The following is a 21,723-nucleotide window of genomic DNA, read 5'->3' on the forward strand; positions in this document are numbered from 1 at the left end:
TCATGAACACATCAAGATTGTTTTACAAGCACAAAATTAAGACATAGAATTTTAATTTCATTAGAAAGTAAAAAGTATCTATTTCAGAGGAAGGTGGAGAATCCATCTTCACCATAAGTAATTTTTTTGTTTCATTTACACAATTTCCGACTTTAACATTAACCTCACTCTAAATCTTAAAAACTTTATACCTTCAAAATCCCATTCTACGTCTCGTCCCAACCGTCCATTCCTAGTCCCTGCTTTCCTGCTAATCAAATTAAACAAACATCACCAAGGAAAAAGAACATTAAGAAATGGCAGAGAATTGTCATGTCAAATGGATAAAGCTTGAGATGTAAGAGAAAAATCATACAAACATACCAAAATCTATGACCACTTAGAGCTATTTCGCATGTTTAAGATATTGTTTGAATTCTATGTATTCAAAATCAAAGAAGAGATACTTATAACCAGTTTGCGATCTGTACAGGTGCTCCCCAGGTCTAACAACATTCTCCACAAGTTTTTAAGGCTGCTCCCTAAATCTATCAAGCTGCTCCAAATGCCTATAAGGATGCTCCTGAGGAAGTGTTACAATCAGCAGTTTTGCACGACCTGGTCAAATTTGGTTGTGGAAAGCAAAGAAACAACATAAAAAATTTGAATGGTAAAAGAGAAGCCAATGAAATGACTAAAACTAAGCTCACCCAAAAAGAAAGTTCTGATTGACATAAGAAACTAGAAAATGATATTCTTGCAAAACATAAACCAATACAGAAGTGATTGAAGGCTGCATTTACCATTATTTATGTCTCTATAAAGAAAATCAAAAGTGAAAAACAAATCGGAAAACACAAATTCCTATTCATACCTCTAGAAAAGTACACTGCAGAAATAAAACGCAAAGTTCAAAATCTATATATGGGTGAAGTACACCATTACAGAAACACACTAACAACATTTTAAAGTACTTAAAACATAAACACTAAAACCCATCACAAATGTAGTATTCACTAATACAAAAAATTATATGGATTCATTGTCTTAACTCAAATATCTAAATGCACCAATCATCTTTAACTACATAAAATTATATTTCCTAAATTCTTCTAAATGTTGATGAAATACTGGTTGGGCCTGATTCACTTTTCTCGTTGAGCTGGTTTTAACTGTTGAAAAGTACCGAATGTACACGTTAAAAAAATATCATGAAGCCTTGGTTGTACTTTTGTAATACATTTAACTTACTTCAAGGGATTCCATATATATGTTCAAGGATTATTGGTTTGTCTTTAAACTGTGTTTTTCCTTACTTCAAACCACAACCTTGTGAATCAACAAACCATTCAATATCCATCTCTTAAAAGAGACAGTTCACCAACACACATTCATGTACAAAACAGAAAGTGACGTTCTTGAGAGCTAGTATACAAGAGACAGACAAAAAACAGTGAGAATATGCATAAATCGATTATCCGCAATGCATACATTCTGGTGAGATATATGAGAGCAGTTTCCACAAAGCAACAAAACTCTAAAACAACCTATAATCATAAGCATTTACAAGGAATCAACAGATTATTGTGCAACTACCTACTTGACTGATCCCTTGTCTCCTAGGGGAATTCAGATTTGGACTAAGCAACTTTCTTGAAATTTCATGCAATTTACAATCATACAAAAGTTAAAATAATAAACTGAGTTGAACAATCAAATCCATCAAAAAAAGAAGAAACATTAACATTTTCAGCAATCTATTACACTAGAATGAGTGAAATAAAATATAAGTGAAACGAGATAACATTACAATAGCTCACATAAAAACACCAATCTATAAAGATAATAACAGATTCAGTTACCTCATTTCCTTTGCTATGGTTCAAGCTTAGATCCAAATCTTCAACTCACGGTAGTTTAGTTATGGCTTTGAGGAAAAAAATCAAATGCAAATCTCTATTTCAGATCTCAAACCTAATTTTCAGAAATTAAAGAACAAAATTAGGGGAAAAAGTAAAACCATGTTAAAATCTTAAACCCCAAAATCCTAATTTTGCAACAAGATTTATAATATTCACAAAATCAAAATGAATCATCTACTGATGGGCATATGATACTGTTCGTTTGCTTGATTTCTCCTCTAACAAAAATAAAATTAAAAATACCAGAGGCTATAAACTGAGAGAAGAAACGCGATTTCATCTGCTAAGGGTATCGAGAGTGAAAAATCTGCTTAAGATGATGTGAAATAATTTTCTAGTGTTTTGAGAACGACAAAAAAAAAATTAAAGAAGATGGAATTCGATTTCTAGGGTTTCATTAGAGATGGAGTTGGAGGCTTTGATCGATGGAGAGAAAACAAATTCGTTTACAAAAAAAGGTTTAGACGTGATCGGTTTCTGGCTATGAGAGGAAGTTGGAAATCTAGAATAAGAAAGTAATAATGTACATATGGTTTCCCGCCATACAGAGGCACTTCATAAAAGGTAAGATAACTTCTTTCCTTTTCATTTCTCATTTATTAATTGATAAAATTAAAAAATAAAATTTAAACCAATTAATAAATATCTTTACAATTTTAACTAATTAATTTAAACCAATTAATTATAATAATTACATTATTTATAATTATTGCCACATGTATGAGGCCAGAGCATTACTTATTGCCCCACCCTTAAATTATGCGAGGCAAGAATTGATTTTTTGCCTCAGCTATTCATGCATGTGGCAAAATGGTATACATGATGCCACACTAATTTTCCACTGTGGCTACAACCAACTTATTGCCGCATCATACATAGATGTGTGGCAAAGAGGCGTGGTAACAGACTCACTTTCTTGTAGTGTTATTATCCTACAGCCTGTACTGCAGTGTGCAAACCAAAAGAACTGGGGGGTCTATGGTTCATGAATATGGAACTATTCAACAACTCTATGATAACAAAGATTGGATGGAGACTTGAGCAGAATAAAGACTCCTTATGGTACAAGCTCATGGATGCCAAATATCTCTTAGGCAGAAATGTACTCAACATGGATACAATATCAAAGGATGGAGACTCATGGATATGGAAAGGAATATTAGAAGGAATGAGCAACATCCAACAACGCTTCTCTTGGAAAATTGTGGCAATGGGAGAAAGACAAAACTTTGGGAAGACATCTGGATCCCAAACACCACATCAAGACAACCAAAACCCTAGAACTGCCCACAACACATTGAAAATCTAGAGTCTTTACTTCATCCAGATGGAACTTGGGATGAAACTCAAGTCTATACCTACTTCAGCAATGACAAGGCTGCAGTGATTACCACCCTGCAGACACATCCAAATAAAGAAGACAGGATAATATGGAATCTTAATGACACAGGAGTATTTGCTGTCAAGGAGTTATACAAGGCAAAAATTGGTCACCTCTACAGAAATGATACTATAACAGGGAATTGGGAAGCCATCTGGAACATGGAAGTGGCTCAAGTCATCAGAATATTTATCTGGAAATGTGCACATGGAATTCTTCGCACTAATGCCAAAACAGCTAGCATACTCCATTACATAAACCCTACATGCACTGTTTGCAATAGTGGGGAAGAAGAAACCATTCTCACATGTTCCTAAATTGTCCTGCTTCTACTCTGGTTTGGCAGGAAATTCTTGGCTCCTCCCATACTCAATTCGACAACAATAATTTCTACTTCCAACTTGGAAACACTAGCACTGACTGCAACATTTATGGCACTACTTGTTGGTATATCTTGAAAGCTAGATGTGATTTTATCTTCAAACAAATTCAGCCTAATGTGGGAGTAACTTCTCTCCGTATTAAGTAACATTTATGCAATCATAATAGAATACATTATATGTAAGATCATATCATGAACAGTTTCACACTCTTACCTGAGGAAACTAATGCTCCATTACATCATACCATTACTCCATATACTCTGAATGCAGAAGCAGAGTTTGGGAATAATATCAAAATATGCACCCTACAAGACCCTGAGAATTCATTATACTATACTGCTCTAACTATGACAGATTTTGCAGGAAACATCATTGGAACCAGAGGATATCCAAGATACTCTGGAGAAGGGGGAGCAATAGGAGGGGCAGACCTAGCTTTCCAGTAGGCCAAAGAATTGCAGCACACAAACATCGTCATATCTGCTGAGTCAATGGATATACTGGTCTGTTTCAAGATGCTCTACCATGAAGCCGCTAGAGGAAGATTTTATCTTAGCTATTATGAAAGAAGAACCTCTCAAGAAGAAAGTAGTATAAATATTGACATAAACCCAATATCTTTTGTTTTACTGAATCTTAGCATCATCCATCGTAGTCAAAACATGGATACTTTCAATTTAGCTCTTTTTTGTAAAAACAACGTTGGCAGGCTGAGTGGCTCGTCCACTGCCAATACCAATACAACTTCTTTATACTAGTCTTATGTGTCTCTCAAGGCCTAAGCTTTTCCTATAAAAATAAATAAATAAAATAAAATAATAATAATCACCCACTAGAATCTGCTATATCACATTTGCACGTTGAAAGTGACTGGCCAAAACCAGTGTGATCAAGAAAGAAATTCTTCACCCAGAACAACCATATTATATGCTAATAATCTATAATAAACTAGTACTTGTGAATTTTTCTGTTCTTTCTTATAACACAATAAAAACTACTGGTGGATCTCATTTGTTCTCAATGATGAAATTTGTAATATATCTGTCATTGTAGCCAACTAGAATCCGACATTGCTCATTTGCACGTTAGAATTGATTGACCACTTTTTCTCATGATGCATATGCCTCATCTGGCTTGGATTATGGATGTCCTTAGCCCCAAAACTAGAGATTCTTTATTTTTTAGGACTTACTGATGCATTTGTGCACCTACAAGGGCCACAACCAGACTTTCATTGGTCTTACATTCCCTAAGATGCTGCACGTACAGTTGCTCAATAAATCAAATTCCGAAGAACAATATATACAACCAGGGTAAGAGCAACCACAGTCACGACCAAATTTGGGTACTAAACCCAAATGTGGTCCCAGAGAGTGCCGCAGTGGTGAGGAGTAAACCCAAATTTGATCGCCAAATTTAGGGTTTGAGACCAAATGTGGTCGTCTGTCCAGACTAAAGAAGATATAGTGGGACGGAAGTATTAGGAGCGTATGAAACCAGGCGTAAGTTTAATCACCATATGCAATCAGGCGAGCATATAAACACCGTATGAGTCAGGCGCATGTATAAACTCCGCCCCTTCAAACGCATCTAATACATCCGCCCAATATCAGGCGTAGTTTTATTGTGCGTCTGGATGAAACGTAACTTTAAGTTACGTATGATATGGGCGTTGATTATACGTGCGTCTGGATGAAACGCAACTTTAAGTTACGTATGAGATGGGTAGAAGAATAGTGTGCGCCTGATACCAGTTTTAATTTTCGTTGATTATATGCACCCAGTTAACTTCCTCTTTCACCATGGATGTGGTTGCTCTAAGCAGTTACGCCCCCCATCCATATCAACATCATAAACTACCCGCTTTGAGGAGGAAGCAAGAAACGAATGTGCAGTGCTCAAATCATTTACTTCTCACGGACATTTTTGATTTTTTTCTTTGGCTACCCAGACGCATCTTCTATGTCCGCCCGAGTCATACGCACTTTCTATCTCCGTATGTATCAGATGCGCATAACATCTCCGTCCCAGTAGACGCACTTTCCATCGCCGTCCCATGTTAGGCGTGAACTATACCTGCGCCTCAATCAGGCGCACGTAATACCTCCGTTTCGTTCAGACGCATATTATAAAGATGCTCGGTCAAGAAACGTGACTATAAGTTCCGTCTCGCACCAAGCGTTCGTATAAGTTACGCTTCACCAAATTTTGGTCGTCCCCCATTGCGTTTGAACACTCAGAATACCAAATTTTTTTGGCTTTTAATCTGGCTTTTGGTATTTGGTCCGTCTCATGACTGTGGTTGCTCTAAGGCACACTGTAAACGAGTTCTATAAAAACAAGTAGAGCGCAATAATGTGGTAAAGCCAGAGCAAAGATAGGAGATAGGAACGGACGGCGATTTTTCCATTATGTGGAGGCAAATTTTTAAAAGCGAATAAAAAGCTCGATTTAGATTTTTTTTGGCTTAGAGAGCCAGAAACAAATGATGCAATTGCACCCGACCAGCTCTGCCCTTGACTAACAAACATGAACTTCTCAACAATAATTTAAGAAATACGTTGAAATAACGTCCTAGAAACAGCATTACAATTAAAAATACGAGTTATACATCAAACAAGATACACAATTGAAGGTTGAAATTGTACAAGAAATGAGAAAATGAATCAATCCTCCAACAACTTATAAACCATCCATTCCTCTTCGGAGTCGTCTGAAGAATCCGGCACTTCAGTTAATAAGGGAACACGAACATCCTTCGTGGTATAAACATAAGGTGCATCTTCACCAGTATAATGCCCAGCCCATTTCCCAGCTTGCACCCTACTAGCATTCCACACCATCCCACGTAAAGACGTGACTTTCTTAGGAAACTTGTTTTAATTCTCTTCTCTTGGATATCTTCTGATGACTGTGAATGTGTATGTTTATGGTATCGAATCTTATTAGGATCTCTATCTATAATCTTTTTTTATTGTGTCCAGATCACGAGATGATTTCCAAAACCTTTCTGATTGAGGAAGTGGAATTGGTTGCTAAACTTCTTTGAACTTTTTAATTGTTGATTCCCGAAACCGCTCTGGTTCCTACAAGGAAGTGGAATTGGTTGCTTCTTTAGAGTTTCTTCCAACTTTGTAGCAGACCTAGCACACTCTCCTAAGTGAAGTGTTGTTAAGGATCGAGCAAGAGAGGAGAGCATAAACGCGGAAGCATTAAACATCTACATTGATAATAATTCGGTGTGTCAACTTTCATGGCTCAACAGCCTATTTATATTGTTCACAAACTTGACGACCACTCAAGGTACTTTCCTAACTAAGATCAAACTCTAAACATGGACACTTTCCTAATATAACTCTCACAACTTAATGTGCATATCTCCTAAATATAGACTCTCATATATTATTTCCTAATACCCTCCCTCAAGATGGAGCATGTAGATCACGAATGCCCATCTTGGACAAAAGAAATTTAACTTCAGTTTTCTTCTTCTTTTTTTTCAACACTTTTGTGAAAAAAAAATCTTCAGATCGTAGTTTAAGGACATTTCGGTCCCCTTCGTAGTTTAAGGACATTTCGGTCCCATCTTCTTAGTTTTAGGACATCTCTGTCCCCTTCGTAGTTTTAGGACATCTCGGTCCCATCTTCATAGTTTTAGGACATCTCGGTCCCCTTCGGAAGTTTTAGGACATTACGGTCCCATCTTCTTAGTTTTAGGACATCTCGGTCCCCTTCGTAGTTTAAGGACATTACGGTCCCATCTTCGTAGTTTAAGGACATTTCGGTCCTCTTCGTAGTTTAAGGACATTTCGGTCCTCTCTTCGTAGTTTAAGGACATTGCGGTCCCATCTTCGTAGTTTTAGAACATTTCGGTTCCCTTCGTAGAACACTTCTTGTACTCTTGGTTTCTTGGTTTCTTCGATAGAATACTTTTTGTACTCTCTCGACAACTCATAGGGTTTCAACCTATTATTGTTGTTCTTTTTCTCATCACCTCTTGGTGATTGTTTTCTTCTCTCTTTTTTTTTCTTTCTTCACAACATGAATGTTGTTTCTTCTTCTCTTGTTCCAGTCACGCTATTTTTGCGAAACCTTCACACTTCTTTGTTCTTCAAGATTCTCTCACAATCTTGTCGTCTTTACAAAGTCTGCCACACTGTGTAGGATCTCCAAGTTTCTGCCACAAACTCTTCAACCACACTTCACTTCTTCCAACATGTTTAACAACTTTCTGCAATACCTCTGACAGAACTGTCACACTTGCTTCTGTTACGCTTCTGTAACGATTCTTCTTTGTAACACCCAAACTGTTACAAATTTTCAATAACACTCTCTTTCCTTTTTTTTTTTTTTTTAAACGGACCTTGTGACCATCTAGGGCAGTAATGGTACGTCCCTGGTCTTGACCACAGACTCCTTCTCTGTTTTAAACTCTAGCAGCTACGAACTTAGTTCGTGTTTCTTCCATTGTTGGTCTTCTCTTTCTTCCATCAAACCTCAACCCTTGATCATGGCAGCAACATCTCTGAGCTGTTTAACTTGATTTTAATCACGACCCAAGTCTTCTAGCACCTCCATCATCCCGTCTTCACCAGCAAGAACTAATGGCAAAACCTCATTGCAGACTCGAGCTTCTCTCACTTCACAAACAGCAGCGACCACTTCTCACTACGTCATCCCTTCATCGCCATCTCTGTTTCTTAACCCGAGCTCCATCACAGCAAACATCGAGCTCTTCCTTCTTCACTCCGTGAAGAACATCTGATTCGGCTTCATCTTCTCTGCCAGTATCACACAGCAGTGATCGATCACCATTATTCATCTTTGAACAACCACTTCAATCCATCTTAATTCTCTCGGCACACAAATAATCTTCGTATATTGGAATTGGAAGCAAACACCGTCATGCAACTCCAAAAATCTCGGTGAAATAATTATCTCCAACTCGTGACTCGGAGTCATCTTATGTTCTCGACTTTGAATTCACTTTGTAATCCTTCGACAGATGTCTTGGATATAGGATTAGGGCTATGGCAGCAACACCCTACGCGGCTAAGTCTTCTTCTCATCTAACTAGCTTCAAGTCTTTTTTTTTCTCTTCAATAAAAATTTCACGAACAAACCCTAAAACAGCTGGACAAACTCCTCAGCAGCAGCACAAGACTACTATTACACCTTCTTCTTATCATCAAACTTCATACAATCGATTATTTTTATTATTTTTTTTAATCTAAAAACCCTAAAAACATCATAATTTAAAACGAAAACTACGTACCATGAATTCTCTTTAACTCTTTCTCCTTCTCCTCTCTCTTCCTCTCACCTCGCTCTGATACCATGTTAAGGATCGAGCAAGAGAGAGGAGAGCATAAACGCGGAAGCATTAAACATCTACATTGATAATAATTCGGTGTGTCAACTTTCATGGCTCAACAACCTATTTATATTGTTCACAAACTTGACGACCACTCAAGGTACTTTCCTAACTAAGATCAAACTCTAAACATAGACACTTTCCTAATATAACTCTCACAACTTAATGTGCATATCTCCTAAATATAGACTCTCATATATTATTTCCTAATAAGTGTACGTTAGAATTTCAAGAGATTGTGTATCCCTTGTTGCAGCAGCAGTATTTTGACTGGTTGCTGCACTAGACTCTAGATTATACGAGGTTTTTGCCTTTTTGGCAATGACGTAGCTCGAGAGGTCACTCTAAGACATCTCAAGGACGTATTAGGAAAATCATTAGCTTTCCCAGTAATTTTGTCCAGTATAATTCTGCTATTTGGAATTTCTAAATATTACTGCATGAACTTTTTGGTGAAGTGAGAGTTTGACTCAAAATTCCATTCATAACTTTTTTTTCATCCATCTGTATCTGTTAGGTTGATTTGGTTCAGAAAAGCACATAAAATTAAAACATTAATGAATTCCATAATAATCCCAATATGTTAGAATACGGGCATCCAACTCAAAACCAATTGGCAATGAGTGGAGAGGCCCTAAGGATTATAAACCGCAGGATCTTAGATTGCCCAGACAACATGGGACTAATAATCTTAACACGCCCCTTCACATGTAGCTTCGTTGTGTCTAACACGTGGACAAGAAATCGGGTCACGCGAAGTAAAGGTGCGGTCAAATGACTCACACAAATAGCCTGCTCTGATACCATGTTAAAGTCTGCGGGCATCCAACTCAAAACCAATTGGCAATGAGTGAAGCAGCCCTTCCATATTATATTTTAAGTTCATTATGCGGAAACTAGTGATGTGGGACTATTGCTCTTTCACACCCTCCCTCACGTGTAAGGCCAGTCATTCGGCCTAACACGTGGACCTACGCACGTGTGGGTCATGGATGTGCAGGTGACATTCGGTCACGGTCCACCCCACGTACAGGTCATACGAGTGACCAGTCATTCGGTCACGGGTGCACATGTGACAAATTCGGTCACGGCCAAAATCGGGTCTGCATCCCGCGTACGGGCCTAGCTCTGATACCATGTTAGAATACGGGCATCCAACTCAAAACAAATTGGCAATGAGTGGAGAGTCCCTAAGGATTATAAACCGCAGGATCTTAGATTGCCCAGACAATATGGAACTAATAATCTCAACATAATCAGAATGAAGTTTCGTACAAATCAAGCATACCATACGATGATTGCCAAATTGAAAAAAACTATAAAAATCCCTAGTGTAAATAGTTTTAAAGAATTTAATCTCAACAAGACTTATAAGCAAAACTATTGCATAGAAATAAGATAAGCTGCGGCACCAACTAAACTGACAAGAACACTGCTAGTGAGAAGATACGACGCAGAAGATTTAGAGGGTGGAGGTGGAGTTGAAGGTGGTGGTGAAGGTGGTGAAACATCTGGAACTTGGGAAGCAACTTGAATGTCAACCTTCTGTCTAAATTCACAGTGACCAGGTTCACCACAGATGAAATAGTAGTGATCATCATCCCCCAAGATTGGAATAAAGTCGTCCCCTGTCAGGTAGGTGGTGTAGGGGGGAAATTTCGCACAGAACTAAATTACAACCTCGCACTAATTAATACCATCATCAACACGAAGAAGAGAAATACTAGCCGAACAGTAATCACGCGATAAGGAGAAAGATGCACAAAGAACAACCATGCGACAGATATGGCACGACATCTACCATGAAGATTACGAACAGCCACGCGAAAGACAGCGACATCTGCCTAAAGCCTGGCGAATAACACAGATTGAACAGAGAACATCTAGCAGAGATTTTGCACGTGAATTTAGTTGTCTTCTACCTTGATATTTGTCTATATAAGGATTCGAATAATGAAGAAAGAGAGTCCATTGAAGAACAGAGATTTAAACCACATAAAAGGAGAGAAAAGGAAGTGATTAGGGTTTGAGTTTTACTTATCATATCCATTGTTGTAAGATTGAATCTTTGTGATCATTGTAAGAATACCATATTCTCAATATAGAAGCCTGTTTGAAGATCATATTTAGTGTCATGTGGTACATAATATCATGAATATTTGAGTTTATATCCATGACTTAGACTTTGTGCTCTTATTACTTCACTTGGTATAGTTGTGGGATTTTCCGCAACTACATTTTGGCGCTAGAAGGAGGGGATGATTATTCCTCACTTGATAAGATTCAGTAGAAACTGTCAACCATTACCATTCCTCCAAGAGAACTCACCTGAAACTTGAAGTTGTCATCCTTTCAAACCTGCTTTCAATAGCAAGTGGAAAGTCACTGTGATAAAAACAAAACCTTGTTCTTCGCCGGATTAGAAAAGTCCTGATCCTAAAAACTCTAGCAATGCAGAGAGGAAATTCTGACAGCGGACACGGAAAAGAGCTAGCTACAACCATGGAAGACCCGTAGTATTGGACGGAATGGGTTCAACCGTATGATCCAGAGAGACCGATGATAGACATCAATTGAGGAGATGAAAGAAGAGAAAACCAGTTCCACTACCAAAATCGAGATGAAGAAATCTTCGCACTTCAATGCGAAAACGAAGTACGATTCGCACAGTGGAGAGAAACAGAGAGAACACTGATAGAAGAACGAATCAACCTTACACAAGAACGCGAGTGGCTAATGATAGAAAATCAAAACCTAAGAAGAAGGATACGAGAATATGAATTGGGAATAGAATATGGGAAAAGTTATAAAAGATCCTGCGAAGAAAGAAGGGTGAGACAAACAAACAAGAATCTGTTGGGAGAGATACGTCAGCTGCGGCGAAAAGAATATATGATGAAAAAGAAGGCGGCGAACCGGGGCCAACAATGGGCGAAGACGGTACAACAGGTGAATCATATCCGCATAACTACAAGGCGAAGTGAAGGAACCAACGACATGTCACAAGTTATAGAAAAGAAGAAAGGAAAATCACGAAAAAGAATGTTGAGGCAAACATGCGAAGAGGATAAAGGCGACCTCGCTAGAAATCAAGCCTTTATCCAAAACATAAGGGGAAAAAGGCCACCTGTCACTCAAACATGCGACAATCAAAATATGGAGGGAAGGCATCTGAAAAGCATCTGTTGCGTCCACTCACCATCAACGTATCGAATGAAGCTAAAAAAATAAATTTCGTAAGACCTCCATAGGGGGAAGCAAAATAATATTAAAACCTCTACTTAGGGAGGCTGGGACTACAGTTATGGCTTTTCAACTTAGTTCGCACAAAACTGTGCGACCGGAGGACTGCACAGTGTGTAAGAGGCGACCCTTAAGCCCTAACGCGCGTCATAACTGGTGTATCTTGGGAAAGAAAATTATTGGGGTGAAAGAAAAGACCATCCACCGGAGGCCACTGAGAACTAACCACTCAGCGAATAAGATCTCCGGTATGGGGTGTAAAAGCAGACCAGTGGAAAAGAAAATGGCCTGGAATGTTATACACTCGGTCCAAAGAAACCCCACTTAGACGAAAAGTATGAGATTGCGACAACACTGGTCATTCAGTAACCGGATGGGAGGAGCTCAACCAAAATGGTTACGGGGTGGCTTCCTTGAAGGGGCGATTTAGTGGGAATATAAATGGACGGCACCCTCCACTAGGGAGCTCAATTGTGTCAAAGACGACAATATGTTGAGGCTTTTTACTTACTGAAGTATCTAGGCCTGGTGTATTGTCATAGAAATAACCTGCGGAAATAAGAATACTAACACAGTTAAGGCGTGATCAATGGCCAAAGTGCGCCTAGAAAAAAAGGCGCCGTGTCTTCTAGTTTTTTGTCAGCGCGCCTAGAGCCTAATTTAACATAGCTCCTTGACCCCTTTCATATTTATCCAGGGTAGGCTGAACCAATAGCACGTAATAGATGTTGAATTTGTGAAATTTGCAAAATGTGGGAGTGAGAACCCATCTACTCGAAGCTAAGATTCGCTATCCTTCTCAAATTATCGATGGGATACCAATTGCTTCTATAATAATTGAAGCACTTGAAATTTGGGTTCAAGTATGTTTGCCACAATAAATTCTTAGAGCTTCTCCAACAGAATGTATGTGAGGATAAATGTCTAAGTCCATATAGGATAGACATTCATTTTCTTTAAAATTCTTCCCCAACCCAACTTCTTGAATTAATGTGAAAATGACACGGCTTAATTTTTGTTAGACATTGTCAAGGTGAATGTCTAACTATCCTTGACAATGTCAAACTATCCTAGTAAGCTTTTGCTTATCTAATTAATTCCAATACATTAAATAACCATTTTTAGCTATAATAAAATCAAAAAATTACTAAAAATAAAATTTACATTTAATCCATAGAAAATCACTAACAACACTATTGGAGATGAACTATTTTTCCTCCCTAAACTTAAAAAAAAATTAAAATGAGAATGCCTTATTTGCGTTGCTATCTAGGAAGCATACACAACCACTATTAGAGAAGCAGGTCACTAAATTCATAAAAAAAGAAAACAATCTGTATCAGTAATTAGAAAATTCTCAATGAAATTTATTAATCTCTATACCATTCTTGTAGAATTTCGGAAGCAAGACAAGCAGGTCGAAACATGCAAAACACACACTATAACGACTTCTGTACCACTTAATGACAACTGCAAGAGGAAACTTAGCTTATATAAAGACAACTCTCTTTATTGATGTTTAGAAAATCTCTCAAAACTAAACACAAGCTCTAATCTTGCTCATATGATCAACCACAACTTTGGTGATCATATATATATATAACTATGAATTCCTTTTCCTAGTCCTATTAACTTATTACATGTCTTTTCTTTTCTTAGAACTAGATGACTTCTAATTCCCTTAGGATTATATCAATTTCCTAATCTTGTCCTAACCAGCTTGTTAGTGACTTATATGTTGAAGTTTAACCAACATTCTCCCCGTTAAGCTTCAACCTTACCCGTGACATATCTTGTACTCCAATCAATTGGCTCATTTCTTCAAACTTGATCCGAGCTAATGACTTTGTCAATATATCTGCTTTCTGCTCAGTTCCTGGTATGTGTTCAACGTTGATGATCTCCTTCTCGGTACATTCTCGTATGAAATGATACCTTTTGTGAATGTGTTTCGTCTTCCCATGAAACACTGGATTTTTAGTGAGTGCAATTGCAGACTTATTATCAATCTTGATGAGAACTTTTCCAGGTTCTCTTCCTTTGATTTCACCCAACAGTTCTTGAAGCCATATTGATTGTTTAGCCGCTTCTGTTGCGGCCATGAACTCAGCTTCGCATGATGACATAGCTACCGTGTCTTTCTTCTGTGAGGACCATGTGATAGGTGCATCTCCTAGGTAAAATATATGACCAGTTGTACCTTTTCCATCATCTTGGTCAATATAATGACTGCTGTCACTATACCCAACAATTCCTTTTGATCCTCCTCGAGCATACTTCAATCCATAGCTCATTGTTCCTCTTAGATATCTTAATATCTTCTTTATTACGTCACCATGAGACTTGCGTGGACTTTGCATATAACGACTAGCTACTCCCACTGAGAAAGCCAAGTCTGGTCTTGTGTGTAACAAGTATCTAAGACACCCAACATTTCTTCTATAACACGTTGAATCAATCTCTGCTTCTTCTTGTGCCTTTGAAACTTTAAGTCCAAACTCCATTGGCATCTTAGTTGGATTACAAGTTTCAAGTCCTGCTTCTTTCAAAATTCTCCTTGCATAAACTTCTTGTTTAATCTGAATCCCATCTGGCTTATCAACTAGAAACCAAGTCTTGTTTCTGTTGATTGAAATAATTTCTTCTCTACATGCTTGTGTCCATTTAGTCGAGACCTTTGCTTCCTGAAAATTCCTTGGTTCATCATTAATAGAAAGTAGCATAATCTCACATTCTTCTGCAGCTTGAAGAACGTAATCCTCCAGATACTGTGGCTTTTGTATCTATCCTGTTGATTTTCGTATTGGAATGGGTTGATTTATTTCATCTATCTCTTCTTCTTCTTTTTCTTCTTCTTCTTCTACTTCTTCGTTATTCTCAGTGTTTTCATTATTCTCTTCTTCTTCTTGATTAACATCATTGTTTCCATCGGTATTGATGATTATGGGTCCTTCGCCTTCATCAATTACTTGACCCCATCTCATGTGAAACATTCATGTATCCCTACTTGGCCCATCATTAGTTTCTTTCCAGTTCTCTTTTTCATCGAATACCACATCTCGACTCACTATTACTCTTTTCTTTGTTGGATTGAATAATCTGTAATATTTGAATCTGTCAAATGCTTCACTCTTTTCTTTGATAATAATAGACCACATATATCTTGAGAAGTCATCTATAATAACAAATATGTAAATGTTATTTGCAAGGGTTTGTGGTGTAATAGAACCACATAAATTAGCATGAATAAGCTCTAATGGCTTTGAGGCTCTGAATGTTGTTGCTTTTGGAAAACCTTGACGCGTTTGTTTCCCAACTAAACATGATTCACAGATCCTTGACTCATCGTTTATCTGTGGTATCCCTCGAACCATCTTGTTCTGTGACATTGCCTTTAAAGTTCTAAAGCTTATGTGTCCTAACCTTGCGTGCCACTTCCATGTCTGATCTTCCAGTCTCATATTCAGACACAATGACATTCCAATCATGAGACTTATCTTGTAGAGTCTATTCTGTGAGCGTGAGACTCTAACTAAAAGTCTTCCACTTGGGTCATGAACTGTTAGATAATCTTGTCGCATTCTAACATCATATCCAACTTCTGTAGCTTTTCCTAAACTTAGAATGTTGCTTTGTAAGTTGGGGATGAAGTAGATGCTTGTGACAAGCTTCTGTTCTCCGGTCTTGCTCTGAAATAGAATTGATCCTTTACCTTCAATTTCTACAGAAGATCCATCCCCAAACTTCACTTGTCCTTTGATTTTCTCATTGAGTTCATAAAAGTAGTGTCTCTTACCAGTCATGTGATTGCTGGCTCCATTATCTAAATACCAGATTCCTTCTTCTCCATCCTTTCATTCGTAGTTCTTTGGTATTAGGTTTCCTTCGTTTAAGAATACAACTTCGTGCATGAAAAGAGCTGTATCTGCTTCCCTTGTTTCATTCTTGTTTGCTTCTTCCATCTTTTGTATTCTTTCAGGGCATACAGAGGAGAAGTGTCCTAATTTATCACATCTGTAACAAATAATGTTTGGTCTATCCTTATTTTCTTTCGCTTGGTTTTGATCATTCTGACTTGTTGTTGTATCCTGTGAGTTAAACCTTCCTCCCCTTCCTCGGCCTCTGTTTACTCTACCACCTCTTCCATGACCTCTTCCTCTTGTCACAGAGTTTTGTTGGTAAGAGTTTATGTACAAGAGTTTTCCTTGAGTTTCTCCATTGTTTTCTTCATCAAGGATTCTCTCTTCATATGCTTTCAATGTTCCAATTATATCTTTATAGCTAGTCTTCTTTAAATCTAAGACTTGTTCGAGAGAAGCTATGATATGAATATACTTGGATCTTGGTAAACTATTGAGAAACTTCTTTACCAGTTTACCTTCATCAATGGATTTTCCAAGTGCCGCAGCTTTTGAGGCTATCTCTGATAGCTTTCCTGCAAAGCTATCAATAGTATCAGTGTCTTTCATCTTCATTCTTTCAAATTCATACATTAAGGTTTGCAGACGGGCTTCTTTAACTCGATCAGCTCCGAGATTATGTGCCTTTATTGCATCCCAAATTTTCTTTGAAGTTTCCTGTTCACCAACTTGTAGAACAAGACATTCTGGTATTGCTTGAAAGAGTAATCCAATGGCAACATTGTTTTTGTCTGGGTCCAATGTACCAGGATCAATTGTTTCCCAAACTTTGTAGATTTTCATCAGTACCTTCATTCTCATGGCCCATACTGTGTAGTTTGTGGCGTTGAGGATTGGAACTTGTATTGATGGTGGCGTGAACGGTTTTGCACTCACAATGGTGGTTTCGTTTTCCATGGATCAGAAACAAGCTCTGATACCAATTAATGGCAACTGCAAGATGAAACTTAGCTTATATAAAGACAACTCTCTTTATTGATGTTTAGAAAATCTCTCAAAACTAAACACAAGCTCTAATCTTGCTCATATGATCAACCACAACTTTGGTGATCATATATATATAGAACTATGAATTCCTTTTCCTAGTCCTATTAACTTATTACATGTCTTTCCTTTTCTTAGAACTAGGTGACTTCTAATTCCCTTAGGATTACATCAATTTCCTAATCTTGTTCTAACCAGTTTGTTAGTGATTTCTATGTTGAAGTTTAACCAACACCACTCAGTGCATTTTTCTTCTTTAAATTCTTTGTTTATAATACATGTGCACCATACCAACTAGAATCTGCTATATCGCATTTGCACGTTGAAAGTGACCGGCCACAACCAGTGTGAACAAGAAAGTTCTTCTTCAACGATAATTGGAAAAATGGATCAGAACAACCACCATACTGTAATGCTAATAAACTAGTACTTGTGCGTTCTTCTTTTCTTTTAATAAGTAATAACACAATAAAAACTACTTGTGGATCTCATTTGTTCTCAATAATGCAATTTTTAATACATTTATAATTGTAACCAACTAGAATCTGACATTGCACATTTGCACGTTAAAATTGATTTACGACTTTTTTTCTATCATGAATATGCATTACCTAGCTCTTGGAATATGGATGTCATGTTCTTAGCCACAAAGCTTGAGATTCTTTTCTTCGTAGGACATATTGATCCATTATGCACCCACAAGGCCACAACCAGAGATACTGCAAGTATATTTGGAAGGATAAATATAAATAAGTAGAAATTGAAATTTAGTCCCAAAGTTACTGGGCATGGGACGCTTTAGTCCTCTCATCTCAGGCCTAGTAATCTCTAGTCTAAAAAAGCCACGTCTCAAACAATTTAACCCAAATATGGACGAGTTAGTCCATAATTGTGACCGATCCCGATTTTCCTGTATTTCCAATATCCTGTAACTACCGTTGAGACCATTCCATACATAAAACGACGATTTGAAATCGAAAATTTCAGATCTCAAACATGAGTTCAAAACAGGGAGCCGGACATAGAAGAAATTCGTAGGCGATTTAAAAGTTTCAGAGAGAAATTTGGTTGCGATTCAACTTTAGATTACTGGTAAAGTGTAGTTGCGGGATTATTTTTGGACTAGAGATTTGAATTCACGTCAGATTTCATAGATAGATGATCAAGAATTCAACTTTACAAGTAACAGCGATTTAACAGTTTCATAGAGGTTATGTTGGATTTCACGAATTCCAGATATTTAACGGAATTCAAATTCAGGTTAGTTCTGTTTTTGCTTCATCGTTAAATCTCTTTTCTGATATTTAGTTTTTTTTGTTGATTTTATCAGTTGATGATATGAATTCAATCTGTTACATCTTATTGTTTGTATGTTATTGATTTGATTTTTGGTGTATTTTAGCTTTTGATTTTCGGGGAATGATTTTGATTACTGTTTTTTGGTGTTTGGTGTTATGATGAATGATATGAAATCGAGCTGATATTAGATCATATGCTTTTGGTTTATTCAATTATGTGTTCTAGTAAGATTCTGAAGCTTTTGTTATATCTTCGATTAATCGATGGAATAGTTTTGATTTGAAGTTTACTGTTATTTGATTTTTTCCTTCGATTAAATGTGTACTTTCCTGTACACTCTTCAAGTTTTAGATTATGCGAATCTGAAACTATTATTATATCTTTCGTTATATGTAGGTGTATCAAATATGTCTGAGAAGTTTGTTCATGCTGTTTTGAAACTAGGTGAACATTCTTCTGCGTTTCGTGTTAATACTTTAATCACCGTTGATGAATTGAAGCATTTTGAGTATACGTTTTTCCTATATGGATACTAATCAAGCAGTGGAGGTCTTTGTCCCTTTTGAGTATACGTTTTTCCTATATGGATACTAATCAAGTAGTTTTTATACAAGGTGATATACAAATTCAAGGTTTAGTTTCTCTTGTTATTTAGATGAACAATGAAGATTTCTATTTGAATGTTGATGTGATTCTGAAGCATACTGGTTGTAGCACTAGTTCAAGGTCTTTGTCTCGTTCTAATTCTGGTTGTAGCAGTAGTTCTGGTGTTAGTACTTCAAACTCTTTTGTAAGTGAAAGTCCTAAGCTTGTAAGGGTGGTCGATCATGACGCGGACAAGTCCAAGCCTCTCATTATCGATGAATGGCGTTATGTTTTTGACAATATTGGTAGAGAATTTGTGGGTGGTGTTAAAGCTGTAAGGATTGCTGTTGATCAATACAAGATGTGTACTGGTTACAAGATTCTTATTCTTAAAAACGACAAGACTCGTTTTACTGCGAAGTGCGAAGAAGATGGTTGTGGTTGGAGAATTCACTTTGGGCCTGTGAATGGTGATATTTCTCGGTTTGTGATGAAAGATTCTAACGTTATTCACAGGTTAGTGGTGTTCACTTGTTTTTTTGATTCATGTTATTGATTTTTAGGTTTTAATATGTAGACTTGTTTTAGGTGTACATTGTGGTGCACATTACTTATTGTAGGCTTTTTGGGTGGCACATGTGGTGTAAATTTCATATTCTTGCTTGGTATGTGCTTTCTTTTTGCATGTGTGTTGTTTTTTTTGAGATTTTATTAAGTGTACAATGTGGTGCACATTACTTATTCCAGATTTTTTTTTGTAGCTGTGGTGTTGGTTTGAGGTTGAAGAGTCCTGTGGTGACAACCAAGTTAGTTAAGCATTTGATCGTTGATAGTATACAGGGTGATCCCACTTTAAAACCCAAACAGATCATGTCACTCTTTAAGAAGATTTATGGGTCCAATATTAAGTATCACCATGCCCGTAGAGGGAAAGAAGCTATATTTGAAGATCAATATGGTGACGACGAGAAGTCGTATAGCGATTTAAATTGGTATGTGAAAGCCATTGAGCAAACTAATCCTGATAGATTTGTGAAACTTGAAGTTGATGAAGAAACTGGAAGATTTAAGAGGATTTTCATCTGTTTCGGTGCTTGCAAGCATAACTATAGGTATCTCAGGCCCATGATTTACTTGGATGCTACTTTCCTCATTGGTAGATTCATGGGTACTTTGATGGCTGCAACATGTGTCAATGGAAATGATGGTTTTTACCCATATGACTTTGCTATTGTTTTATCTGAAAACAAAGACAATTGGTTTTGGTTTCTGGATAATCTTCAAAAAGTGGTCGATGATCGTCCGATTGTTTTCCTTAGTGATCGTCACGAAGGACTTCTGCAGGGCATTCCAAGAGCATTTCCTGGTTCATACCACATCTATTGCTTTTACCACATAAAGTGCAATCTTCCTATTGGAAAAGGTGATGCAAAGTACAATGTCGTTATTAATTTGTTTTACAAAGCTTCTTACTCTTACACAGCAACGAACTTTGAACGAGCTTTGCGGGGCATGCATGCAATTGGTTGTGGACATGTTGCTAATTATCTCAGGACCATTCCAAAGGATAAATGGGAAAATGCATTTTTCCCTGTATGCAGATATGCTGCTCACTCTTCATATATTGCCGAGTCATTCAATAACTGGATTCTTGAGTTCAAAAAGCTGCCTGCTTTTGCTCTTCTCGATGCGATACGGTGAGTTTTATGTTTAGTGTTTCATTCATTTATTTTTTACTGTCGCACACATGGATTTGCTTGATGTGTACATACTTGTACACATGTTATATCTGTGATTCTGCAATTGTGTGTACATTGTTGTACACATGTTTTATTTGTATTTATTCTATATCATGTTTTGATTTTATGTTTTGTGTTTTTATTATCTTAGTTTGAAGGTTATTCAAATGAATTCTAAGAGAAGTGTAGAAGGTCTTGAAAATTTTAACACTAGGCTCACTCTCGTATACGAGGATTTACTAAACGAGAACATCAACATTGGTCGTACTTGGACTGTTGTTGAGTCTATGGAAAGATTGTATGAAGTCAGGTCTCCCCGCACTCATTATGTAGATATGTTGGAGAGAACTTGTACGTGTCACAGGTGGAAAGTAAATGGTTTTCCCTGCGCACATGCTTGTGCTGCCATTCAATCTACAAGGGAGGACATCTATTCATTTGTTGAGACATACTTCACCACTAAATGGTACAACTAGACATACCAAGAGATCATCTTGCCAATCCCCAATTATGACAAGCCGCAGTCTTATGATCCTAGTGATAGGACTATTGTTCCTATTCTTGTGCCTCCACCCGGTAGACGAAGAGAACAGCGTTTCAAGAAGGCTTGGGAGAAGCAAAAGAGGCCTATGATGTGCACAAAGTGCTTTACTCTTGGTCACCACAACAGAGCTACCTGCCCCATGCCTTGATGCTTTTTATTATGTTTGATTTGTTTGAAAGATTCTATGTTTTTTGGTTTTTACTTTTGGTAATGTCTTTTGTATTCATGGATAATTAGTGTCAGGATCTGTGTACCATTATGTACACCTTCCTGTGCACTTCACTTTTCTTACCTGTCTTTTTACATGTGTAGTATTATGTACACCTTGCTGTACAATGGATGATACTAGTTTATTTTGTTTAGTAATATT

The 21,723-nt window shown here is 37.3% G+C and overlaps 1 protein-coding gene across 1 annotated transcript; it reads left to right on the forward strand.

Moving 5' to 3' along the window:
* Nucleotides 1–19,140: 19,140 nt before the first annotated feature.
* On the forward strand, nt 19,141–21,501 carry LOC113305135. Its single transcript, XM_026554235.1, has 4 exons — nt 19,141–19,586; nt 19,904–20,767; nt 20,961–21,180; nt 21,286–21,501. Exons 1-4 carry the CDS (start codon nt 19,141–19,143, stop codon nt 21,499–21,501), a joined length of 1,746 nt encoding a protein of 581 aa, XP_026410020.1.
* The last annotated feature ends 222 nt before the right edge of the window (nt 21,502–21,723 follow it).

The sequence above is a fragment of the Papaver somniferum genome, chromosome 8 (genome assembly GCF_003573695.1).
Source record: "Papaver somniferum cultivar HN1 chromosome 8, ASM357369v1, whole genome shotgun sequence".
Lineage (NCBI taxonomy): Eukaryota > Viridiplantae > Streptophyta > Magnoliopsida > Ranunculales > Papaveraceae > Papaver > Papaver somniferum.